The sequence below is a fragment of the Python bivittatus genome, unplaced genomic scaffold (genome assembly GCF_059951505.1).
Source record: "Python bivittatus isolate LINGU-HERP-01145 unplaced genomic scaffold, Pbiv_v1 ctg000070_np1212, whole genome shotgun sequence".
Lineage (NCBI taxonomy): Eukaryota > Metazoa > Chordata > Lepidosauria > Squamata > Pythonidae > Python > Python bivittatus.
This window is the reverse complement of record NW_028277034.1, coordinates 5,065,405-5,093,229: the sequence shown is the minus strand read 5'-3', so window position 1 is coordinate 5,093,229 and position 27,825 is coordinate 5,065,405. Positions and strand designations below refer to the sequence as shown.

The following is a 27,825-nucleotide window of genomic DNA, read 5'->3' as shown; positions in this document are numbered from 1 at the left end:
CCATTGTTCATGGATAGTGGATTCTGCAGTTAAATATCCCATGTCAGATTAGAGAATAATAACTTGTATATATACAATCTTTGCCTGTTGTTGTTATGTAGATCCAGACAACCTTATGTGTAGAAGTGCATATGAGTGTGAAGTGGGGAGATGTTTTAAATTGCTGATTAAAAACGAATGACTGGGGCATGAAAATGACTGCAGACACCACTGCTGAAAAGTACAGATTCCTTTGAAGATAACACTTGCAAGGAGCTGCTTGCCAACTGAATTTTAACCCTTTTATTAGGCCTAAATAGTGCTGCTTTCTCTTTTATTATCCCTTCAGTCATTTTTTTCCATACATCTTTGTTTCCCTTTGTTTACTTCCTTTCCCAATTCAGCTTTCCCTTCCTCTTGCATTGCCTTCATCTTGATTTTCTTCTTCTTTGCTGTTTCTGCTGGAAGGAAGGAAGGAGTATGTGCATATACTTATGGAAATAGATTATATATGCAGAATGGATGGTGTGTGCAGATGGAGATCATTTAATTACCTTATTTTGCAGTAATTTATCTATCTATCTATCTATCTAATCTCCCTTGGAATGTGGGGTGGTGGGTGAATGGATGGATGGATAGATGGATGGATAGATTGATTCATTGACTGGATTGATTGCAGAAGTTTTCTGAGCTAGCTTTTTCATCTCAGGCATTTCTTTACCCATATATGTAAAATCTTTTGTTCACTAAGGCTAGAGTTTTTCAGACTGTGTTCCATGGAACCCTAGGGTTCCAGAAGAACTTGGAGTTCCATGAGAAGCTAAGGCCAAAAAAAAGTTAACTCAGATACAGACAATTTCCTATCATTAGAGTTTTGCCTCTGGATCAGGCATTCTGGGATTGTTTTTTTAACAGATTTGGTGACCTGAAAAATTTGAAAACCCCTGACCTAGACAAGTAATGAAACATCTGGGGAGAAAAAAATCCAAAACTCAGAGAATTCCTGTAACTCAGTACTCCAACACTTGGAGCTACATATGTTCTCTACAATAGGATGGATGGATGGATGGATGGATGGATGGATGGATGGATGGATGGATGGATGGATGGATGGATGTTCTCAGAACTTCATCTGCAGACATTTTGTTATCTTTCTATATAACTTCAGTGTTATCTAGACAAGTAATGAAACATCTGCAAATGAAAAATTAAGCTCAGAGAATTCATACAACCCAACACCCTAAGCTAGACATATTTTCTACCATAGGATGGGAGGGAGGGATCTGGAAGAATGTGCATACTGTGGGTTCAATGCTAAGGGTTTAATTGTTCAGCAATGCCTGGTGCATTTTGATTATTTTTGGGTATGCTTTAACTTTATTCATGTATTGGGTATGTCAGCTGCTTAGAGTTAGTCATGAATGGAACAACATATAGGTCTGTTAAAATACATACATTGAAAGAGAGTGAAATGTGTCACATGGCCATATTTATTAGAGGGTGATATCCCCAAGATGATTCTTAGCTGGAATTGTCAACCTTTTGTTAAAGTGGTGAAAATGAGCATTGTGTAGGATTTTTTTTGGGGGGGGGGGGTTGTCTCTGTTTAAAATTTTGTTTCTGTCTATAGTTCCTTTTGTGGGAGTGGAAGGCACTGACTTAAATTCCTGGTCATCTGCCTTTCAGGTAAATACAATATTTACTTTAAACTTCCATGTATACCTTGAACCTTCTTCTAACACAAAGCATGTATTTGTGATGCAAATAAACGATAAAATAATTGAGGGGACAAAAAGATTTGGCTTTCTAAATCTATCAAAACACTTTTTAAAATATTTGTTTATTTAGGAAATGTATTTGCCCATCTTAAGCAAACAGCTCTAGGCAGCTTACAATACAAAACAATAAAAACACTTGAATACAAATACAAATATGTGCAATAAATCCCAAATAAAAGCTAATAAAAAAATCTCAAAAGCTGTATCTTAGAATACCTTTGGTGTTTTCAATATGTCTCAAACAAGTTGATCACTTTGATTAGGACATAGAGACATTTTTGCCCTATAGAGACAACATATATAGAGATTCCCTTCTTTGTGTCATTGTTTTTATCAATATATTTATTAACCTCTGTAATCCTTCAGAGCAAATGTGCTATAACTGTGTTCATTATGCACACTTTTTGTGAACAAGGATCTAAGGTTAAATGTTAATTAAATTTTAATTGTGCGTATAACCAACATGCCACTGCTCTTTCATGAATGCATGGCAGAATGTGAATGCTTTTATTGTGTACATGGCTACATTAATAAAAACCCAGAAATGTCACTGCAGTGGACCGTAGGAGATTTAGGGGGGGGGGGGGGGGAAATGAACTGTTCTTCTAAGCAGTCCTGGTGAATAACATGGACATAGATCACCCAACACAGCATGTTTGCTGAACTTCATGCTAAAAGGTTCATATGAACGTCTGCAAATGTTCTCCCCACTGTTAACGTGCAATTTATCTGGAATATTCTACTCAACACTTTGCAGCAAGGACCACGGCTAGGCTGAAGATGATGAAATTGCCTTGCTATAGACAAATTGTTAATTTGTTTTTCATATTTTCCTTAGAGAATAAAGGAGTTAAACGGCGTCAGGAGGTTCTTTCCTCTCCTTCGTTGAATTTCAATAATAAGCAGCCTTATTGTAATTTGTTGTTGTGTTGGATTAGGAGTGGAGAGACCCACGTGCTAGTTTATTCTCAGCCACAAAAGCTCACCGGGAGACCGAACGAGTCATTCTCGCTCAGCCCAACCTATCTCACTGGGTGGTTATTGTGGGGAAGAATCAGAGAAAGGAGGGCAAGAAAGAAAGGCAAGATAGAAATCTAATCAACAAATGGTTACTCAAACAAATAAAATGTCTTCATTTGCATTTTTCAACATTACTTGTAAGAAGCATTATCAAACAGTGTTTTTGTTCCTAAAGGAACATCAGGCTGAAGAAGATAAATGTAAATATTGGGTTTCATAGCACAGTCATCTTGCATGTTCAAAAGTTAGTTATGCAGTGTAGTCCTAAAGATCTGAGATCGCACTGTGCTATTTCAAACAGGCCTGTGCAAAACATTTGGGAACACAAATGAAGCAGGTCTATTCCAACCATTAAAACCGCTCTGTACTTTGCAGGGCTCATACTGCTGTTCCAAGAGCTATACCAGTTGTCAGTGTGGGTGTACATCCCTGGCTAGTACTTGGTTGGGAAACCACCAGGAAATACCAGGCTTGTAGGCTAGATTGGGAAGTCAGGAAACTCACTTCTGAATTGTTGCCAAGAAAATGATACAGAATGTGCCCATGAGATCACCAGCATTTGAGCTCAATTTGAAGGATCCGTTATTTTTTTTGCAAAAGCAAGTACAGGTAGTCCTTGTTTAGCAACCACAATTGGGATCAGCAACTTGGTTATTAAGCAAAGCGGTTGCTAAGTGAAACTGCAACTGTGCTTACGATCTTAACTTCAGCTTTCCTTTGCTTGACAGTCCTGCGAAGACTGTAAATGAGTGGATTGGTCATAAAATTACTTTTTCATCACTGTTGTAACTGCAAACGGTTGCTAAACAAGGCAGTCACTAAATGAGGCATATCTGTAACTGATCTGCTCCCCCTGCAGGGAGCTGTAGAGTTCCCCCAAACCAACAGGGCCTTAATGGCCCCAAACAAGCACCAGAAATGTAAATTGACAATGATTGTAAAAAAGAGCATATCATTGACATATTTCAGGAGAAGGACGTGTAAGCCCAGGCTTGATAGAACAAAAACACTACAAAACTCTGAGCAGAAAGTAAATAATGCAATCTGTGGTTAGTAGAGCTTTGACAATGTCTGTTCCATGAGATTTTTGAACCATGAGAAAGGATTCAAACAAATCCTCTTATATTGCAGTCTGTTACATACTTATTTGACAGCAAATAATACAGTAAATCTTACAAATGTGTTACTCTTGCTTTTCCTGATGCAAAATAGAATAAGAAACATAACTAAAATATTGTATACTCAGCATTATCCTCTAAGAACTCCCAAAATTACTGTTGGAGAAAAAGGTTTGAATATAATTCATACACACACACATACACACACAAAATTATTCTCTTAGTTCAGTGCTTTGTAGTGATAGATATATTATTGTGTAAACCTTTACAACAAATTCTGTAAAGTAGGTCAGCATTTCCATAATGAAAATATGGCAAGAGCTATGCAAAGACTGATGCCGATGGCAACATCTCTAAAGCAACCTAGGGAACAGTAGAAGCAACTTCTGAATTATAAGTTTCCTCACTGCAGTTCAGTTTTGATGTTCCTGCACTATGCTGGTTGCCATATTTATATGCTCAGTTTTAATTCATATATGATAAAAAATGTAGTATATTAAGATTTTGGTCCGGTGCATTTCCAGTTCCAGTTTTAAAGCTGGTCAGAAGCAGTCTCTTTCGTTTCTTGTTCCATCTGCCTGCAGAACTCAGATCAGTTCAATGTGAGCAGCAACTGTGGTTTGTCCTTGAAGGTTCTGAGCAATACAGATGTAGTTTCCAGCATCAGTGGTTTCCAGATCTTCAACAGTAATAATGCTCTCAGAGATTCTTGTAGTATGACCAATTCCTCTATCAATCAGCCTCCAAGAGTCTTGGATAACCACTGGCCTTTTATACTGAAAAGGGGAAAAATACATTACCTAGTGTAGAATTCTGCAAAAAAACAACCTCCTTTAATTTTGCTAACATTATTTTCTGTTAATCTAAAGCATACATAGGAATTTTAATCTCAATTACAACCAATAAAGGAGGCAGACTAAGGCAGATGATTTGGCTAATTCTGTGTGTGTGTGTGTGTGTGTGTGTGTGTGTATGTATTTGATAATTCACATTAGGTTTAATATTTGGAAGGAAAATATAACACAATTTAAGAGCGGCCTCCCTTGTATTCATGCCAGATCTAGACCACTTAATTCAGAATTTCAGTGTTTAAATTATGCATATCTTGATTTTGCACCATTTACTATAAATCTGATAAGGCCAACAGCAGGCTTTGTGTAAGGAGTAACGATTAAAGTTGCAATAATCTTTCTATTTCTTGTTTGCAGACTCCACACATTCAGGCAGGAAGTCTGAAGGGGAACTATATTTCCTCGCTTGTACACAAGTATAGGTAGTCCTCGCTTAGTGACAATTGGGACCAGCAGTTCTGTCATTAAACAAAGCAGTTGCTAAGTCGGAAATCATGTGACTATGACTCTGCTTTCCTTTTCCCCACTCCCCTACCCTTCGGAATGCTCACTCTGGTGCTGGGATAGCCGGCTCGCAGTGACTGCCTGTAACTGACGAGATCCCCCTTTGGCTTTTGTTTGCTTCCTAACAATGTTACTTCCTAACAATGTTAGCTTCCCTCCCCCTGCCCCTTTGGAATGCTTACCAGGCACTGGAATAATTAGCAAGAAGAGAATTAATGTTTGTATTTACATTGACTGGAGAGGAAGGAATTATAAGAGAGCAAGGAGGGACACAATGGGGAATACACTTCAAAAGCAATGTGGTGGAACCAGCCGCCTTGAGCATGCTATGCAAACAGCCCCATGTAATCCCCATTGTGTGCTTGCTTACTCTCTTGTAATCCCTTCCTCTCCAATCTCTCTGCTCTGCGAGGAGGAGAGAAAAAAGTGGGTCACCCACAGGAGAGATTGCCTACAGAGACTGCTTGTTTTTTTTCTTTTTTTCCCCCCCTCACAGAGTGGAAAGATTGCTTAAACAAGTGAGAATGGGCCTGTGCATGTAGCCTGTTCCTTTTTTCCACACTGAGCCATTAATGCACCCCAGCAACAATACAACCACTTATGCCATCACAGATGTCTTTAAGTGGCTACAAGACTTTATATTGCTTTTTTGTTGGATTTAGATACTTAAATTAGACTTCAGCTAAGCTTGTGTGTCTCAAGATTCATCAAGGGATTTAGATCTGAAATCAATCACCACTGAAAAATCCCCATGAATGCAACAATTGGAAGCGACCTTCCACCCTTACCAAAGATCTCAAATCTTTATATGAAGATTTGGTGTGCAGTCCAGTTAGTTGTGTTAACATCACAAATTCAGTATTTATATGAGACGCAGTTCATTTTTACCACAACTGCCTTACTACTGCATTACTTAAGCAATAATAGCATGCAAAAGAACTACTTAAGCAATAAAAACACACAAAACATTTTATGCTACTAGTTGTTTTGCTGGTAAAGAAACTTTAGCAGGCATCATGATTTTTTTTTCTGTAAGAAAATAATGATTGTTGGGGAACTTCAAAGATAATTTCTAGCAAGACTAGCAGTAAAATACACATGAAAGACAGTTGCATAATCTAATTTTGACTGCCAATTCTACGCAATCTCACTGTCTTTCCATGCCCTTTTCTGATGTTTTTTTCCCTCTAGGCTTGTCCAAAACAGGGATAGCCAGTTTGTTTATCATCTTGTGCTAAATAATCTATCATCTTTCTAGACCGAGAGTAATGGAAACATAGGTTAATATTTAATCTTATATGTTATCTGATAAAATAGTTGAAACCTCTTCTAGCAATTGAGTATATTTCTGCAGCGAATAGCTATGTCTCCAAAATTGTCTAAAATCCATTCTGCAGTTAATAGTACACATACATACAAAGTTCTATTTTAGATTTCAAGAAATAAGCAAAGAAAACAAAATCTACAGTGCATACCTGTTTCCCTGGATATATCCAATTAAATTCCACTTCTACATCTGGCTGCCCCAAAACTGTGCACAAAACATTAACATCACTGCCACCTTCTACTTCATTGGACGATGCTTTGATTGTAGTTGAAGGAGGTCCACGAGGAACTGATTCAAAGCAAAGGATGAGATAAAATGAAAAGAAGAAAGATGAGGTTACTTCGAAGGTGGCCCCACTATATTCCCATAGATTAAAAATTAGGTTGCACAAGACAAGAATGGATCAACTGAAATGTATGTTTCAATTATCACACTCCTACCATGTGCAAAAGATTGTTAGAATCTGAAAGGGCGGATGTGGTTTCACCAATCTAGTAAACAGTTCTGGAATTGTCTCACACCTGAGTTATTCAATATCCCATTTTAATAATACTGCTTTCAGGACTGGTTATACAGGTAGTCCTCAAGTTACATTCATTAATTCAACGACTCTTCAAATTTATGACAGCAATGAATGAGGGGACTTATGACTGGTCCTCAGGGTTCTGGCTGTTATTGCATCCCACAGTCATGTGATCGTGATTTCTGACATTCTCTGCCAGCTTCCCACCAGCAAAGTCAATAGGAAGCTGGCAGGAATTTGGAAGTTGCAGTCACATGCGGTCCTTGCTTAACAACCCACATGGTCATCACTTAATGGTGGCAACCAGGACTGCCAGAACTGCCATCACTAAGCTATGCAGTCCCGTGACACTGTGCTTTATGGTCCCAATTGCTGTCATAAACCAAGGACTACCTGTACTGTACTATGGGGGCACTTAAACAGAACTGTGCCTTTATTAAGCACATAATAATTCTGTGCCCAACTCTGTTTTTTTGATAATCATTATTTATACTGTTTCTCTCATCTTCTATCATATCCCTTTTCCTCCCCTCCAGAACAACTCTGTATATAGATAACAGGACTATGCAAAGCATTCTCCAAAACATGATTGCTTCGAGGACTGTCCCAGCAGAAGTGTTGTTGTGCATGTACAAAACAGAAGCCTAGGTAGGGGGTAGGCAGTCTTTGGAGTAGCCACATAACTCTTCCAAAGGTGGCTTCTTTAAGCATCAACAAGTGCATCACTTGCATGTACGTGCTCTGCAAAACACCTCTACTGAAAGCTTGCACAGCCCTTGTATATAATGCTCATTTCTCAAGACCACACCTATGGATCTGATGCAGTGAATTGTGAGCTACAAATGCTTATGCAATAACAAAGCTTAATTTTTAGGATGCCACAAAATTATTTATTGGAGGCATAAGAGTTCATTCAAGGAGCCTGATTTCTTAGTTTTTTGACTAACAGATTTCATTACAAGGTTTAAGTTTTGTTAGTTGGAAAAGGTGCTACCAGACGACTCCTGATTTTTTTGCCACCACAGACTTACACGGCTCTCCTTCTGCTCTGTTTACAAGAGCTATTTTTAAGGTGAGTTAAATGTGTGAAACTGGGTCATGGTTTGTAATAGGGATTCCTCCTATGTAGTCCCCATATCTCCTTTGTACCCTTGGAGTCTCAAAATCACACTGCTATTTGGTGGCAGATCTCCAAAACCTGGCACATGTGATTTCTTATGTTTTCCACAAGAAAATTAAAATAGGAACTCCCAGAAACTACCAAAATTGGTCTGCCGGCTTGCATGATATCATTCCATCGCTTCTTTGGCTCCTTGACTAGGAGTTGCATTACCAAGCAGCAGTATTAACTTGGGTGAAAGATTGGATAACTTTGAGGCACAAAAGATTATTGGTGCTGGAGGGACATGACTTGCTATTGGGATGGCATGCTTTTCTCTGGTATGGGAAAAACACTGCACATAGATATTTCCAAAGACACTACGTGAGAAATGCTTTACTTAGGACTTGGGAAAAAATAAAGGTAAAAAACTATAGGAAAATACCAATTTGGCTATCGACTATGGAAGCATTAACACATCCAAACCTGGTTAATTTGGAAAGAATTGTAACATACAAGAATATTTTGAATGAGACAGGGGGATTGAAAAACAGACAGGAATTACAAAATCAAGGGGTAGACTTAGCACGGTGGCCATATGCGCAGATACAATCTAGATATGTGAAAGATGCAAAGGAATGGGGTTTCTATAAGGAGCTAACATCACTTGATCAAACTTTATTGGCTACAGAAGAAAAACTGATTAAGAAGCTATAAGGCTATTTGTTAAACATTAAAATGGAAGATGAACAAGTGAAAGAAACAATGATTGTCTGGGCTAAAAACTTTGGGTATAATATTGATTTAGATAAATGGCAAAATCTTTGGGAGAGAAACCATAAATTAACGATGGCCACGGCATATAAAGAGAACCTATATAAAATGTTTTACAGATGGCACTTGCCACCAGCAAGACTGGCAAAGATGTTCAAAGACATGTCCACCAAGTGCTGGAAATGTAAGCAAATACCAGGTACTTATTATCATATGTGGTGGACATGTACCAAAGCAAAAAGGTTTTGGACACATATACATATTTGGTTAGAAAAAATGATACAGCAACATATAGACTTAAAACCAGAGACATTTCTACTGGGCGTAATCCCGGGGCATTATGACAAAGCAACTGTATATTTAATATTGCACATATTGACAGCAGCAAGAATTGTATTCGCGCAATATTGGAAAAATGAAGACACCCCTACAGATGAAAGTGTTATTCAGAAAATATTGGACTGTGTGGAGATGGACAGATTGACTTTAAAAATAAAAGATAAAGAGGATACAGAATATTATTTGATATGGGATAGATTTTATCAATGGCTTGATAAAAGAGGTGGAAGTTATAAGTTAGAAGATGACTATTATACATGAGTAATACATGAACTATCCTGATAGCTTAAGTATTATTATTATTGTGGTTAAAAGTTGGTAAACAATCTATATTGATAGATGAGCTGGTAGGATTATTAATTATAGAAGCATTACTAGACTATATTAATCTTATTATTATTGTTATGAGTTGATCAATGATTTATATGAAGAACTACTCTGACACTTTAAATATTGTAAGTAAAAAATGAACTGTTATGATGTGAGACAAATCAATGTAAGGAGCAATACTCTGACTTACTATTATTATTATTATTGTTGTTGTTGTTGTTGTTGTTGTTGTTAAAACAGGGTGAATGATTTATGTACCTGAAAAGGGAACCAGTTGACACGATGTTTTTCTGAGTATTGATATATAAAGAAAAAAAAAGAAAAAAGAAAAATAACATGGACAAAGTGTGACATTTTGCCGCGGCCACTGATTAACATCAAAAGGATTCTACTGCACACCAAGTCTCTTGGAATTAACTCACCTTCTTCATAAAGCAATTGGTATTTAATAGAAATCTGAGGTGCTCCCCATAATTCAGCTCTGCAGTAAACTACTCCTTTCTGATCTGAGGTTGGGTGTTGGTAGACGAACCCCTTCTTGGCATCATAGATAACGTTGCTTCCATCCACTTTGATCTCTTCTGCTGGAAACTCCTGGTGAAGAGTCACTTTTGCTGATGGGTTGGTGACTCGGCAGGGAATCACAGCAGGTTTATCTGGGTTGAGGTAGACCACTTCAAAATAGCTGGGAGCAGGAACAAATAATTCTTCTTTATCTGTATAAAGAAGCAATCCAAGGTGTGTGTGTGTATATATGTGTTTGTGTGTGTGTGCGCGCGCGCGTATATTATGTGTAAGTATTGTACACTTCATTACAATGTTAAGTTTGGGTTAAATTTCCCCAGGGAAGAAAATAATTACCACAGTTCTGGATTTTATTAACAATAAACGTATCTAATGATATTTACCAGTTGTTTCCTTTAAAAATAAACAAAATGAGACAACAATATTTTATATATCTCCATCAGAATATTGTTGGGGACATTGGAGTTGGAGGCCTTCTAAATTTATATATATATTAAAATTTAGAAGGCCCCCAACTCCATAAAGACTCTGGGCAGCATTAAACATTAAAACTAGTAACAGCAATTAAAAAAACAAAACAAAACTAGAAAAGTTGGATGTACATCCAGAGAAAAACATTTAAACTAACATAGAAGAGCCTATAAGGGGCTCACCGCCCACCTTAACCCAAGGCCTGAGGAAACAGCCAGATTTTCAAGGACGTTCTAAACAGTAGCATTTCTAATTTAGCTGCCAATCATGGGCAAAATGCCTATCATATCTCAGGGACAGAAATAAGTATATTACTTTTCAAATTCAAATGCAGCATTCAGGCTTGGCCTGCTTGCAATAACACCCTGCCAGCCATGTATTTATGGCCTGTCTGGTGCTTGTCAAATATTGTTTTGCAGTCTTAAACAAAGAGGAAGGGTGTGTGTGTGTGTGTGTGTGTGTGTGTGTGTGTGTGTGTGCATATACAAACTCACAATCGGTTTATTGAGCTATACTTAACCTAGTGGGACATCAGTTCTTCAAGTCTGTTGATTTAACAGAAAGGCAATATAGTATTGCTAAAAGAAATAGGTCTTAATGATGGCTTCAAAATCATAGTTATAGCCCCAGTGCAAGTCCTTTATTACATATGGTCTCATGCTCCACAGAACCACAACTTCCCTGTCAGAAGTTTTTAAAACAGCCTAATTTCAAAGACCTCTTGCAATATGTTGAGTGACAGCAAGTCTGGTTGGAAAAAGCAAACAATGAATACTTGAACATTTGCTGCTCATTCTGTTTAATGTATCTGCTAAATATTTAAGGAATGGAATGAAATTTAAGATTGGTTTAGATTACTTCCTAGAAGCACTTCCAGTATTATAACAAAGAAAGGGTGAACTGACTGAAGTTAGCCAAATCTTGTTCAGAAAATGTCGATAAGTACATGGTTTAACCAGCTCATGTCTGACATGTGCTAATCAAATGGCTCTCCACTTGGGTAGACAAGGTTCCCCTCTCCCTGTCCCCCCCTCTCTCTCTTTCTCTCTCTCTCTCTTCCCTTAAAACTATGTGGGTAGACTTTGGGTTTCTGGGGTCTACTTCGTTTTTGTCTAGCACAAAAACCAAAGCAGTAACAAAAAAAAAAAGGGACCATATATTTGCTGAGTATCAAAAATGAAATTCAGTTTTTTCTGCCCAAAACCCCATTCCTGCTGACTCAACCTTTCTTCGTTTCAGCAGTATAATTTAGTAAAGGGAGGGAAGGAACGTTTTTGTGTTGTTATTGTTAAAGGTTTACTGGAAATCTGAAAGCATGTGTTGTATATTCTAAATTGGTAAATACAGAGCTGCATTTTAACCATATCCTATGCACTATGCTAATTCAGTCTACTTAAGAGTAGCAAGATGCAAGCAATCTGAGGATAGACCAGAGCTCTAGATTTGGATAGAGGAATATTTGAGAGGGAAAAACAGAAATAATCTTGGTTTCTTTGGAAATCATTGCCCAGTTTATTACCTGCAAAAAATATGTACGTTGAACCTGTTTTTGACTCATCCTTCTTACAGCTGTAGCCTTTGCATAGCAGGAGCCAGCAACTGTATTCACCAGTATCGGCTGCAGTGGCATTTTCCAGGATCAGCTGACCATATCTCTCATGTTGTTTGATGCTAGCAAAAACAGAGACACATGAAAAAATCAGCCTCCTCTGCTGATCTTATGTTCCCCTATTGCCTTGTGTTATTATTTGGATTTTTCCTCTGTAACTTTAATCCACTTTTGTTAATGAGATGTCACATTAAAAGGTGGAACAAAAGTTGGCAGGAAAGCCATTTGTCAATTTTAGTGTTTTCAATATTTTCTTTGGGTCCAAAAAAGCGCCAACTGTCTTCTTTATCCTTCATGAAATATTTGCACAAGGCTTTCAGTATAAATGAGAATATTTCCACACTTGTTTGAATAATTTTAACTTGTGAAATGTCAATCAAAATTTCAGAAAATGGAGACATTTGCTCCAAACATTCCATATCTTTCTCCAACATATCATAATACAGTGGCACCTCGGGATATGAACTTAATCCGTTCCGTGACTCTGGTTGCAACTCGAGTTGGTCTCAAGTCGAGGTAAAGTTTCCCATAGGGTTCAATGTAAATCCGGTTAATCTGTTCCGCCCTCCGAATTTGGTCGCAACCCGAGGCGAATTTCCCCATAGGGTGCAATGTAAATCCGGTTAATCCGTTCCGCCCTCCGCCCGAATTTGGTCACAACCCGAGGCAATTTCCTCTTCAGAGCCTGACTCCCGCCAAGCCTGCTCTGCATTTTCTTTGGAGCCATGCTAACACGCACACCAAAAACCTTCACAAAACACCGCAAAACACACCACGAGCCTCACCGAACATCTCCTTGCTACCGCGACCTCGCCCACAGGAAGCCGCGACTGTGTGACAGCAGGGAAAATGGCCGCGGATCTGGTTCGTAAGTAGAGGCAAGTTCATAACCCGAGGTAAAATTTTCCTGCCGAAGCTGGTCGTAACCCGAAATGTTCGTTAGTAGAGGCGTTCGTATCCCGAGGTACCACTGTACTTTGTAATGCTTTTCAAAATGGCTAGCATAGGAGGCTTGACCGCTTACAATGCATAAGATTCTATTATTTTAAGTTTTACTTTAATACAATAGTAATTCTTTTTTAATTGTAAATACATATGATCTTTATTTTAATTAAATATCATGGAGTCATAACCTTAATCTAAAAAAATGTAAAGTAAGAGCACTACACATATACCAAATTAACCATCATTGATTTTATATAGTTTTGATGTATGGGGAGAAAAATAGCCTGTAACTATCTGAATGACTGAATTGGCACAGGCTATCAGACAATTTAGCATTTGTACATTCAAGTAAAAAAGAGTAGATGATATCAAGCAAAGTCAGTAAAAAGAACATTTTTCTAAGAGCCTCCTCACAACTTCTTGAAAATTGGAAGTTAGTGAGTACATGTTTGCAAGACAAATGGATGATATTCAGTGCCAAATATCTACATTATGGAAATGCAAATACGCCTGAGGAATTGTGATTGCATGTATTAGCAGAATCTTTTAAAAATGGCTAGAGTGCCCCTTAGATGAGACAAGGTCAGCATTAATGAGTTTACTACAGTGTCTGGGCCTACAGATAAACCATACTGCAATCATTATTAATTTCTTGGTAAAGAATCTAATTTTTCAGCATGTACATGGACTCCTGGTATTCTTTTACAAACTATATATTGAAAAAATTAAGCATTAAACCCACATTCTGCCATCTGATGCTCTCCAGGTGTGTTGAGAACAGCATTCTCATAATCTTGAGAAGAAAAGATATAAATACACCTAGTGGGCAACATTAACCTGAGTAGGCCTGCTTTAAACTGAAAGTATTTATTTGGCTTAGTACAACCTCCTTTTAATCTATTTTGCTGAAGGGATGAAATACATTGGGCAGGCATGTGAAATAAAAAGATCGGTGTCTTCCAGGATATCAGCAGCCTGTTCTGCAGAAGAGAGAGACATTGGTAGTTGAACATGTATCTACATTTTTGTTTATTCTTGAGCTTTAATTACAAAGTATTTGTACTAATATAGTGATGCTGTTACGTATATACAATTGAAGAATCTGTGGCTGTCCAGATACTGATGGATTTCAGTTTCCATCAGCCCCATTTAAGCAAAGCCAATGAGAATTGTACTTCAACGTTTTTTTCAGAGCCCCCTTCTAAAAATGACGAATGCAAGAAATCCAGTTTTGTTGCACCATTTGGACCCTTTTCCTGTTCTCCTGACAAGTCCCAATCCTTTTTTGTCTGGTATGTGCAGTTGATGCTATTTGCCATGAGGCCTTTGGATAAATACAAAATCAGTGTCTACTAAGATGAAAACTTTCGAGGAACTGAGGAAGCTACAGGCATTGCCTAGAACAACAGTATTACCAGGCACATTCCAACAGAAATTAATCAAAATGAACTCCTTTAAAATCAAGAGGACTTATACAAGACAATGTAATTCCATTCCTTTCAATTGTATGTAGTCATGGCTAATGTTTGTTAGATTATGCCTTTAGTATTCAAAGCCCAACACTGAATGATGATATCCATCCTAAAGTCATCCTACACAATTGAAAAAGGATGATAAATTTTAAAAGTTTGTGGGTAGGCAGATGTGACATATAAAACATCTATCCACTATCACTAAGAAAAATACTTTTCTCCTAGTTTGAATAATTTGTTCCCAATCTTAGGTATTATCATTCTGATCCTAATTTATGATTATGTGCAATCAAGTTGGTGTCGACTCTTAGTGACTGCAAAGATAGGTTTTCTCCCTAACGTGGTCGTTCAGCTCTTTGAATGGTGTGCTCATCACTGCTGTAACTGAGTCCATCCATTTTGCTGCTGGTCATTTTCTTATCTTTCCTTCCACTTTTCCCACCATTGAAACCTTCTCTAGAGAGCTAGGTATTTGTGTCTGGAGTGGGATAATTTGAGCTTGGTCATTTGTGCCTCAAGTGAGAACTCTGGATTGATTTGTTTGGTGATCCATTTGTTTGTTTTCTTGTCTGTCCATGGTATTCTCAGGACTCTTCTCCAACACCAAAGCTCAAAAGTGTCAGTACTCTTCCTACCCCACTTCTTTAAAGTCCCAATTTCACTGTCATAGAGTGTCACAGGGAATACCATTGCTTGCACAATCCTGATCTTTGTAGGTATAGTCACATGATGGCTTATCTTTTCCAAGGCCTTCATGAATATCCTACTAAGTACTAGTCTGCAGCATATGTCTTGACGGCTTGTTCCTTTACTATTGATGATTATTCCTAAAATATCACTTTGATTTCTTCATTGTCAATTCTAAGGCCGATTGTTCTACCTTCTGTCATTAGTTTGTCTTTATATTTAATTTTAGTCCCATTTTTTTTCATTGTGCTCCTTGAGTTTTATTACTTTATTACTAAAGCTTGCAGGTCATATCTATTACATTGACAAATAGGGAACAAAGCCCCAACATCAAACTCTTATTTGAAACTCCTTGTAGGGAATATGTGAGGGGTGAGAAGAATTTTTAAGTGCTAGCTTGAAATAGAGGACAAAACCAACAGACTTCAGAGAAAAACTCTCCTGCAACTCTACAGAGGCTATTTTTACTTTCAAAGTGCATAATCTTTTCTAGAGTTCCTTTTCCCCTCTTATTCCCTGATTCTAATTTTTCTTTTTCTCCAAAGCAATCCTTGCTGGTTCTCCTGGTAGATCAGGTAAAATGACAAAGTCAGCATAGGCTATTGGTTGTGTACTTGAAGGAAAGCTGCTGCTAAAGCTTAAACGATCCTACTAAAAAGCCAGTCATTAGCATGGAGATTCACTGATTTATTGATTTGATTTTAGCCCATTGCAATCAGTAGACTCTTAGCAGGTTATAATCAGTAATTTGTAATAAATTACAAATATCCACAATATAATCAAATAAAAGTTAAAATCACAAATGACATCAGTGATGACAAAAACATGAGTCACTGTTACAAAGTCTTCTCCTTCCAGATAAGATTTCTGTTTAGTTTTTTTTTTTTAATCTGTTGTAAATCACCTAAATTTACTTGGACTACTCGGGCTGCTTATCAGTTGAACAAAGAAACAAATGAACAAAGTTGCAACTGGAGTACCAGCCAAAGTTGGGTCAAACCTACCCTGGACCATGGCTTCTACCTGCTCCTTTAGAAGAGTCATGAGACCAAGAGGAGTCCTGAATTGCAAACCTGCTCCTTCAGGGACAATGTCACCCTGTCAAGTGACAAAACAGGAGACATCATGAACTCATGCTGGATAAACAGCAACTAAGGGTCAGATTCAGCCTGTTTGGTTCCTCAAAACCCACACAGCCTCCAGACACTGGGTCAAGATATTGTCTGCATTTCTGGTGCAACCCACAGTAGCAATGTACACTTGAAGTACAATGAGCATACTAATCATATCAAACCTAGGACAGTGAGATTTTTATACGGATGTATACAGGTATTATCTATGAAGGCCTGTATGCATTTTTAAAATTAGTTTATGCAAGCACTATGTGAATGCTGTGTAAAAATTTCCCAAAATAATAGAAATTGCAGCATTTTTCTGCCACAGCACCCACCCTGTGGAACATCATCCCCCTGGTACTTAGATTGGCGCCAATCCTCCTGGCCTTTAGGAAGGCCCTGAAAACATGGTTCTGCCGCCATGCCTGGGGGTCTGATAGTGGTGGGGAGCTATTACAAATGTAGGGAGCTACAGCTGTGCTGAGCTTCTGCAAGGATATATTCTGCTATAGATCATACTTTTCTGTTTTAAATCGATTATGGATGAGTTTTACATGTTTGTATATTGATTTTTAACTTGTTTTTATTGGATTGTTTTTACCTGTTGTGAGCTACCCAGAGTTCCTTAGATGAGATGGGTGGTCATAAATTGAATAATTCTCTCTCTCTCTCTCTCTCTCTCTGCATGTTTTCAACCATTTACTCGAGAAGGGCAATGCCAGGAAAAGACTGGGAGAATACTGGAATACTAGGATTTCTAGCAAGCAAGAAGCAGGGCTTCAGATTCATATAGTGCTTTGCCTCTTCTGGTGACTAGTAAAAGTAGATCTTAAGCAGAACAAGGGTTGCCTGAGATAAAACCAAGATTGCATTTCCATTACATATACTGAAGCGCCATGGATTGACAGGGACCGCATCTGCAGGGAGCAAATTAGCTGGGAGTGGGGATGGGAACCAGGCAAACAATTAGTGTATGGTAACTATGTCCTGATTTGCAGCATCTGCCATTTGAGGCCACTACCTTGCTTTATCTAATACTAGATTCACCTCCATGCAATACAAATAATAAAGCATACTTAATGCATATTGCAGAGTCCAGTTTTCCTTGGTGCAAAATTTGGAAGGGACTGAAGGGTTACAATGCACAATCTGACTATAAACACTTATGTAATAGTTAATAAAACAGCAGTGGCTGCCTATATATATAAATATCACAGACATTGGACTGTAGGGATCAAGGGAAAAATTGCTCCATCAATCATATCTGTTTAAAATGTTTTAGCTGTAGTCATTTCAATGTAAGAAACAACAAAGAATAGAAATTTAATAATATAAATTTAACTGCTGAATTGTGTTACTTTTGATCAATACAAGCAGCCCATTTCAAGAGCAATCCAGCGTAATTTTTAGAGCCTGCAACCCTCTGCTGAGTCTTATGTGCAACTATCTAGATGCACGTTTGATATTAGATTGCTCTCTACTTTAAATGACCATGGCTTTAAATGACATCACCTCAGGACCTGGCAATCCTGCTATGCTGGCGTTACACAAATGTGATCCACCAGGGTTTTACAAAGACTTGTTTCTCCTTAAGAAAGTACAGGACTGGTCAGACCTCTGGGGGAGTAATGGCAGATTAAAGGCGGCTTCAGTTTCGCAGAGCCAATGACCACAGCAGATAAGAGAAGCCGGCGAAAGGTCCAGCTTTGGAACCATCTCTGGCCAAAGGGGATGTCTGGGTCACCCACGAGTACTCCTTACAGAGGCTCCTTGTGAAGAAATCACAATTTTGCAATCCCCAGCAGGCTGAGCGCTCTGGGAGTTGTGGGAAACATCAAACCCAGGCTGCGGCTCGGAGCCCCCAAAGAGACAGAGATTTGCTTTCTCTTCCTCTTTTAATTAACATCAGAAATGACTTAATAATGATTTACTTGGAAATTAAAAACTTTCTGAAAGGCAGGTTGCTGTATACGAGGTTAATTTCCTTCTATCCTGTGAGAAAGAAGTTTTAAGTAAATTTAAAGATTAAAAAGAAAAAAATTAACTTTTGGAAAACAGTGAAAGGGAGTTAAGAATGGAAGGTTATCTAGAGGAAAAGGAAAGGAAAAGGAAACTTAGGAAGGAAAAGATATTTCTTAACATAATGGAGGAACATTGTTTTACTATAGAAGAATTTAAATCTGTTTGGGAACAATTATATATATATATATATATATATATATATATATTTGTATACTGTAGATTTACTTACCTCCAGAAAATTATGTTAATAAGACTGCATTTAATTAGCGAAACTCAAAATATACAGCAGGGCCTGAAAAAGAGTTCCAGCAGTTGTTGACATCTAACATTTTAAGGTATATGCACATATTTTGCAGTAATCATTCTGTTATATGCATTTTTTGTCATCCACAGCCTCCTTTATTTTGTCATTCCACTAAACATTGTTTTTCATACTTCCAGTTAATGCTCTGAAATGTAATTTTTCTCATTCTACTCCAAGCATTTCCCACTTTCTTTTTCTTTACATTCATTTCCCATTCTCTGCATGGTTCAATTACTTTTTCTATACTCTTTTATCTCATTTTTTTATCCTGTCTTTTTTATATATAACTTAAGGTGGTAAACATACCTAATACCCCTGCCTCCTCTTTTCCCCACAACAATCCTGTGAGGTGGTATGGGCTGAGAGAGAGTGACTGGCCCCAAATCACCCAGCTGGCTTTCATGCCTAAGGCAGGTCTAGAACTCATAGTTTCCTGGCTTCTAGGCCAGCACCTTAAACCACTTTTTCCTACCTATCCATTCATGTTGACCTCACACATACATTTTTTTACTCCTGGATCACATTAATTCAGGATATTGAAGAATTTTCTCCAAACTTCATCTCTGTTTCTTCCATTGTCACAATTCCCTGGAACAAAAATGCTACTATCACCAACCTACAAATTCCTGTTTTCATATACACTTACAACCATGAGACAATTCATACTTTCTGACATACATTCAAGCCCTTTCATTCATATTTGAACCTATACCTTCACTTTCCTGCTTCTATCCCCTAGGATCAGGTCACCTTCACTCAGATCATCTAAATGTTTCACATTTCTTAGTTTCATAAACACATGACTTATCTATAACTCTTTCTTTTATTTCACTTGTTACTTTATAGCTTTTACTTTCCAAGTTGCAATCTTCCAAATGTCATAGTCATCACCAGATAGGCTCATATGGATCTCCACCATTCATTATGGCTTTGGTCAATTGAGGCTTTCATATAAGGCTTTTTAATAAGTTAGGGATGGCATAAACTAGGAATATTACTTGTACCTTGCCACATTACTTGTACCTTACCACACCACCACCTTACTACATATTATCTCCTCCTAATGGAAAGGACAGTACTGGTCAATTTGGACACATTTTAGCCAGTATTCACATCCAAAGTCCAAGCATATGTATGCTATATTATGTAGACTAGGATCTCCAAGCTAAAGACAACCTTAAGTTTTTGAAATATGCAGCTTGCTTTTAGAGGTGGGAATATGGACATTTGAATGAAGTACATGTCCAGAAACAAACAGGGAAGCCACATATTTTTCTATCAACCTTCTATAAAGGGGGGGTCTGAGAATCACTAGCCAATGTGGTCCTTCGCTGGAAGTTCTAGAAATTCCAACACCAAGTAGGCATCAAGTTGGGAAAGCTTGATTAGGTTCATGTCCTCTGGTTAAAGGCAGATCTGATTAGTATTACAGGTGAAATCTGCCATCTAGTGACCCATTGTGCTATAGCTCCAACAGTAAAATAAACCCTAAATCCTTTTGGATAACATAATTTCCATTCAAAAATATTAATAGTTTCTTTGGTTTCGATATGATAAATGTCTACATAGTGCAACACTTTTGAAAAGGGCTACATTTTCTGGCTCATGTTTAGTAGTTTCCCACAGAAAAATAATCCAGAGATGGGAAACCAACACCTCCCTTGGATAGGGTTGAGCTCCAGGGTTTAGTGACCATGGTCTAGACAATAGATTTCCTGATGTTTTGCCAGCAACTGTGGCTGGCATCTTGGTCTGCTAGGCATTATGATTCTAAAGATGCCAGCCACAGTTGCTGGCAAAACATCAGGAAATCATTGTCTAGAACACGGTCACTAAACCTTAAACACTGCCCAACAGATACTGGCTGTGAAAGCCTACACCAGCATATATCTTCCTTAAAGCTGAAGTATAATTCTCAGCAGACAGCCAACCTGGCAATGTTATTCTACAGTTTTTGTAACCTGCCCCAACCCACAGACTCTGGCTGAAGTACATCACAACAGACTAATAATAATTAGTATAGTTTAAGAAAGAGCAACAACAACACAAAGACTAAAGCCACATTTGGGAGGACCTCTCCCCTAGCCCCCAAACCACAATGAGTGTTGAAAAACAATAGCTCAAGTTGAAAGATAACTAATTTCTGCAGGTCATTTAATAAATGGTCAGGCTGAAATATTAAAGTTTTATTTAACTAGTTAACTTCCTCCAAATAAACCTTTTTTACAGAAATATATATAACCTGCAACAAATCCAACTTCATGGTACAAAAGTAGTTATTGCTCATTGCCAGGTGAAAGTTCCTCTAATATTTCTTTCTCCCCATTCAATCATATTTTGTCCTCCTAAGTTTTTTCTTTATTAACTTAAATTGTTGCTCCAATATATTTCATTTGCAAACATCTTTATGCTGAAGTACTCATTCAATTCATCCCCATGACATCTAGAAACTTTGGGTATAGAAAGTGAACAAGATGCTATTATCAATTAAATTCCGGCTGAAGTTAATAGTACATGATTACAAGGATTCTTCTTTCTTTGTCAAATATAGTCACCAGAGGGACCTAAATGAAAATAAAATAATAATTATCTTGATTAAAGCACAGATATTTTGGACAAAGGTATGCAAGACAGTAATTTAATTTATTTTAGATTTGCTGCTTTCTGCCTAATCTGGCTTCAAAGAAAAGGAGGAGAAGGACACCACTATAACAAGATTCCCATTGAGAGGTTTCTGTCTGTGGTCTTGCTGGGTTCATCCTTGGTGACCATGGTTGGTTTTTCATTTCTGCTAATATTGTTTCTTATTGTTTTAATGTGTTAGCCTCCCAGAGTTGTATTTGTGAGATGGGTGGCCGTATACATTAAATAAATAAACAAGCAATCCAGGAGCTTTACGAAGAGATGCTGGATCTCACTATTGTTGTCTTTGTTTTCTAACAATACTAAATTTAAGCCTGTATGATGTTTGTTTGTACAATTATTCTTCAAAGGTCTTCATCTGCTTCAATTAATAACTAAAATATTGGTTACTTTCTCAGACCACATTATCATATTACATAATGAGGTATATGATTTGCAAAACGTATTGTTCCTAGAAAAGAATGATCCAAGGAACTCCAGAAGGTCCATTCTTCCTCCAGACCATGATGATCTGGATGTTTGGGGACTGGGCCTGCCATTTTCTGGAACATAATTTTATGAACTGGAAGCAGTGGGGTGCATTCCCCTTTCTTCCAGAATGCCGGTTCAGAGATTATGTTCCCCATAGCAATACTGGAGTTCCAGAAGATCCCCTTTGGAGAGAGTCCATTCTTGCCTGACATCTTTGCCCACATTTCTTTTTCACTGTCTCTTCTGTGACACCATATGTACTACCCTTTTAATACCCCTCATGAATAGAATTAATTTCACTTTGAGATAAATGTGAGAAATAGAGTTGCTAAGTTTTTATTGGCTGCTTTATCAGTCAGAAAGAAAATACTGGTTTTACATTGACACCATTGATATTTTTACTCCCTAGTTCTCTCCCCCCCCTTTAGATTTTTATTTTTATTTCATCTTTACTTGTATTATATTTGTACTTTATTGTATTTTATTTCCCTTTAATTGTATTTTTGGACTTGCTGGTCACTGACTGTATTTACTATAAATAAAGGGGAAAAAAAACTTCTGGATAACCACCCAATCACCTCAGAACAGCCAGATCTGCATGTTCCAAAAAAACAACAGAATATTCTTGAGTTCCTCAGAATGTTTCATTCCTAGAGCAGTTGGTTTTACACATATCACCAGGATTTATTTGTGAAACACTTTGGAAATAACATTGCTTGCATTTGCTCAGCGCTTGACACCTTTTATTCAAAGTCTAGTAAGAGAATTAGAAGTATGTCCTGCTTAATGGTTGCAGAAATAAAGGACAGATAGAAATAGGCCAGCCTGCCCCAAAAATAGGGAGTGGGGCTTAACAAATATAATAAGTTACATATGTAAGTAAATAAATAAAGGGAGGAGAAGCAGTTGGCTATGCAAGGTGGAAAGAAACGCAAAATGCAAGAGCATTTGAACACTGTTCTTTAACATACACACATACACCCCCACAAAGCTTGTTCTTGAATTACAGAAGTTGTATTTTTTTCCATCATGGCTTCCTAACTTTCTTCAACAAATATTACTTGTTACAAGTTCTTGGATTTCTTGTAGTGCATCCAGCTCTACCTGTTAGCTGAAGGCTGGCTTCATTCTACAATCTGAGTCAGCAAGGTAAGAAATATGTTCCCACCCATCTAAGGAACTAAGGAATCGGGGCCTGGAAATGCCCTTTTTCTGTTGCTGATCCCTGAGATCAGGATGGCCCTCTCCCTGTTCATACTTAGAAGAGAACTTAAAATCATATGCTTCTGCCAAGCATTTGGATCTTAACATATGGGAGCTGTGGTTACTATTTTCTTCCAGCTGGGTTTATTTAATTCTTCAATTACAATTCTGTGATTTGTATTAATTGTGGTAAAGAACTGCCACTGGTGCGGTACAGAAGCAATGTCAAATAAATAAAAATAAATGCATCCAGTGAGGGACACCATTAATTCTCTAGCCATAGAGTTAAGGCCCATATTTAATTTTTCACCATAGTTCTAGCTCTTTGCTTTAAAAAGTAAAACCCTATTGTAGCACTGACATTCTTTGTAAAGTACTCACGCAAAGAACATCCAGTTCAAATAAGAGCAGCTGGCTTCGTATCCTAGAACAAGAGTTCAACAAGTGAGGCTCCGTGGCCACACGCTGCCTGCCAGCATCCTTCCAGGCTGGGTGGAGCCAAAAACCTGACACCCTTTCTTCCCGTTTGGAGGGCTTGCAGGGCTCTCAGGGCAAAATGGGTGCCGTAACTTTGCAGATACTTTCAAGAGCACATTTGATTCATGCAAACAATCTTGCCCAAATGGGATCGAGCCTTCAAAATACTAAACAGAGCCTGGCAGTGCCACTGGACTCAGAAATTGTGTTTTCCTGTCCTACAATATAAGCAGTTTTTTTTCCCCTGCTCACAGCTACTATGTAATTTTGAAATTTGCGATGCACCTCAGGGCTCGTGGTGCAATCATGCCCACTGGGAAAGAAATCCTAATTTTCTAACTTTCGTCTAATATTGCTGGAAACGAGAGGAAGCCAAAAGAATGGTGCAAACTGCAATCCCCTTCAGCGGAATGTTGCTTTAGGTGAAAGGCTTTGGGAGCCTTTCCCAACCTGATGTCTTCCAGATGTGTTGGATTATAATTCTCATAATTCCTGGCTACCATGGCCACCTGAAGAGGGATGCATCTAACTAGATGCTTTCTCCTAAACCAAGCAGATCTTACTTTAGCTTTCATTTTCTATCTATCCCATGTATTTTACCCGAGCAAGACCATCCATGTTTGCCTTGATTGTTCAGAATTTCAATGAAGCGCCAGGGCCATTTCATCCACTTTCATCTGGCAAGTCTTACCTAAGCCGGGCATCCTTAAAGGTGTCAAGGTAAGGAGGGTAGTTCCATTCAATCCTATTCCCTTTACACCGCAGCTCTACACTTTGACCTGCCAAAAGGCTTAAAGTAGCCATGGGCTTCTGGAAGTGGCCCTTCTCCATCACTCGTGTCATTATGGAGCTGGCCTTTGGGGAAGGGTCTGCGGAGTTTCTTTCTTTTAATTTGGGAGTTCTGGGTTTGACTTTTTTGTTAGAGGGCTTAATCCGGTTCTCTCCAGGTTCCTTCGGATGTTTGCTCTTTGCAGGTTGACCAACAGCTATTACAAAGAAAAGGGGGGGGGGGGAGAAAGAAAACACAGTGCCACGTGGGTAGGAACATTTCTGCTATTCTATTTTCTTATGGGTACAATTCTACTCCCCCCATAATTAATCTATATCTGATGTAAAGTTTGTATCCAATCTGGTTTTATATAGGTCAAAGCGGCATGCATCGTATTGTTAACAACAATTAATTCTGCCACATCAGCTAGGACATTCACCAACAAACAATTTTAAAGCTGAATTGATTTCAGTTAAACTCATGCATATGAACCATTACCTAAGGGGTGGATATGAACAATTAACAATTAACCCTACGAGGTAAACAGGAAAAATAACACAAAAATGTTTTTTCCCCCTTGAATATGAAATTATAGGGGAAAAACACTGAGATTATAGATATTTGGCTTAGAATGCTATATAACTAAACTTGCTTTGTGCATGTAAAACCTGAATAATCAGAATAATTTTACTTTGGCAGGAACCACCTATCAATGCTCAAGATCTCAAGAGATCACAGACATTTCCCACAGATTTCCTAAGATCTGCTATTTAACTCTTAGGAGCCTGTTTTTCATGCCCCAATTTCCTTGCATTCCTTCCATCACGTCTTCCTTCTGTGTTGCACCTGAAGAGTGGGGCTGTCTTGTTTGGGTTGATTTGTAAGCTGGAGGCCTTTCCAGCTGGACGGAGGGCTATAAAACTGTGTAAATAAACAACACTGAACACTGCCCTTCCAGAAAGCTAAGACACCCTTCCTTTTCCCCAAAAATGTTCCCATTATTGAAATAATTAAAAAAAGACAAAGTTTTTAAATCAATAAAAGGAAATCAATTTTTAAAGTGAGAGGTCCTACGCTGTACAGTCTGATTTTGACTAAATGAGAATGAAGTTTCCAAGTTCTTAAAATTCTTCAACGGGGCGTGGGTCGCGGTCATCCGACTCCATTACTTCTAGGCACCCTTGTGCGCGGGGCGACTTCGGAAGAATTTGGCGTCTCCTTCGAGCGCCGTTTCAAGAAGGGGGTCTCCGGCCCGGGCAGCGACGGCCGCCCTTTGCCCTCTCGGCACGGCAGAAATCACCCCTCCCCGGCCAAATTTATTCTCAAGTGTGAGGAAAGGTGGTGGGAAAGGGGGGGGGCGAGAGACTTTTTTAAATGATGCTGCGAGCGGGAAAGGAAGAACCGGGGTGCAGAGCGAAGGAGGAGAGGGAGGCAGGGAGGCGAGGCGAGGCGAGGCAAGCCCGCCGGCCGAGACACCGCTGGACTTACCACTCTGAAGCGTTTGCTGCAGCAGCAGGAGGCTGAGCAGGAACCACAGCTTCATGGCCGGAGGGAGGGAAGGAAGGAAGCAAGCAAGGGAGGAAGGAAAGCGTCCCGAAGCCTCTTCGCCGCCTTCTGGCGCGAGGGATGCGACGGGAACTCGCGCCTGGGTTGCGGCGGGGAGCGCGGGCGGGGAGGGGGAGCAGCCCTTCCTTTTCCCGTCCGCCCCCAACCCCCCCCCGGAGTTGTCTGTCAGGAGGGGCTCTCAGGGCGGGGGCGTCCTCCGACGCAGCAAGAAGACGCGGGGCGCCCCCGCTTCATGGGGGGAGCGAGCGCCGAGGGAGGGAAGAAAGGCAGGCAGGCAGGCAGAGACAGACAGACCCCGGACAGCTGTGAGACAACGCTTCAATTCTTCCAATTCCTGAACGTTTTAAAAAAAAATTCATATGGCGAGCCACAGATGGATGGATGGATGGACCGACGCCACACTTGCGGTAATACTTTATGAAACCACCAGTATGTGCTTGCATAACTCTTCTTATTTACAAGGTGGCAAACTACTAAAATGAAAATCAAAAGCTTATTGAGCATTGGTTAAGTTCCTATGCATTTTTTTTTTACAATATTTGAACATAAATGTCTTTTTCTCTATGCCACTTTGTAACTTTCACCCCAACCTCAAATAAGGACAACGAAGTGACCTATGCAACGTTATTTTTTTTCAGTTTTATTTTAAAAAATAAGAGAACAAATGCACAACCCTCTTCCAAGCAGCATTTTACAGTCAACACCAGCAAGAACATTTTCTTCTCAGTCTGGCATTTTATTTTAAACGTGAAAAACCCAAAGCACCAATTTATTTTTATTTACCATTTCACATGTTGCAAGTGATTATACATAAATAAAAGTGGATTTCTTTTCCTTCAGTTCCTCTAGTTTACACAAGATTGTGCCTAATGTTTACAAAAAGATTATCCCCTTTAGTAAACAACAAACATATACACAGTAATAATGATTACAATGATCTATCTACTCATATATACAGAGGCAGTGACACAGCTAACTTTGGATAAAATGTTAGAACTGTCAAGAGTGTGACCTGCTACAAGGTTCCTTCTATTCTAGTTCCACAAATTTCCCACTCAGCTCAGTTTTATGGGAGGTTTGCCAGGAACAGAAAGAAAAAAAGGTACTTACAGAAACCTTGATCTACTACAAGTCACCCTACACAAGGCCCATTATAGTGAAATTTACTCCAAAATATATTTGTATGAAAACATCCTTTCCTATATAGTAAAATGTCTACACTGAATCCCCCCTCCCACGCACACAAAGGGGTATACATATAAAATGCTGTTTCTAGAGAATGAAATTTAAAATCAATATACAAATCCGTGTTTTATAACCAGATCTCTTTAAAAATGTTTGGACCTTCTGAAAGAATGGCTTGTAGCTGGGGTAAGGATTCAGCCAATACAGTTGCAAATAAAATAAATTTATACACTTTTTCACTCAATGCTGCATTACGCAGAATAAAAGCTATGAAAAGTTATGAAATCCTCAGATTGTTATCTATATATGTGTATCTTCGCTTAGACTCATTTATAGTGCTAATATTTGATTCAAGGTAAGTACAGTAAGTGATCACATCGGATATAATCCAACCAAAGTTACGTGTTTTAAGAGTGACTGCAGGCAAAATATAAATGCATTTTTTATTCTATTAAAAACAGAGGAGCTATTATTGCTCAGCCATAAGCGCATGGAAACTATTTATTGCATTGCAGGCACGTTGATTCAGAAGTAAATGCCTTCAATTTTAATGGGGCTTATTCTCAGGGTAGTGTAGAAATATAACCAAAGCTGGTTATATTAATGATTCTTCACATTTTTATCCTAGTGGTTTGTGATATTTTGTGGATCCTTTTGTGACCTGCTTTAAACACAGTGGCCTTTGATAGAGATCTTCAACATTCTACGTTGTCCTGGTT

The 27,825-nt window shown here is 38.5% G+C and overlaps 1 protein-coding gene across 1 annotated transcript; it reads right to left on the bottom strand.

Annotated features, from left to right (window-relative positions):
- Positions 1-1,813: 1,813 nt before the first annotated feature.
- PDGFRL (platelet derived growth factor receptor like) lies at positions 1,814-26,201 on the bottom strand. The gene is made up of 6 exons (XM_088131293.1): positions 25,844-26,201; positions 24,278-24,572; positions 12,158-12,309; positions 10,065-10,358; positions 6,726-6,865; positions 1,814-4,671 (listed from the first exon to the last, which is right to left on the bottom strand). The coding sequence occupies exons 1-6, from the start codon at positions 25,896-25,898 to the stop codon at positions 4,483-4,485; spliced, it is 1,125 nt and encodes a 374-aa protein (XP_087987419.1). The 5' UTR covers positions 25,899-26,201; the 3' UTR covers positions 1,814-4,482.
- Positions 26,202-27,825: the final 1,624 nt, after the last annotated feature.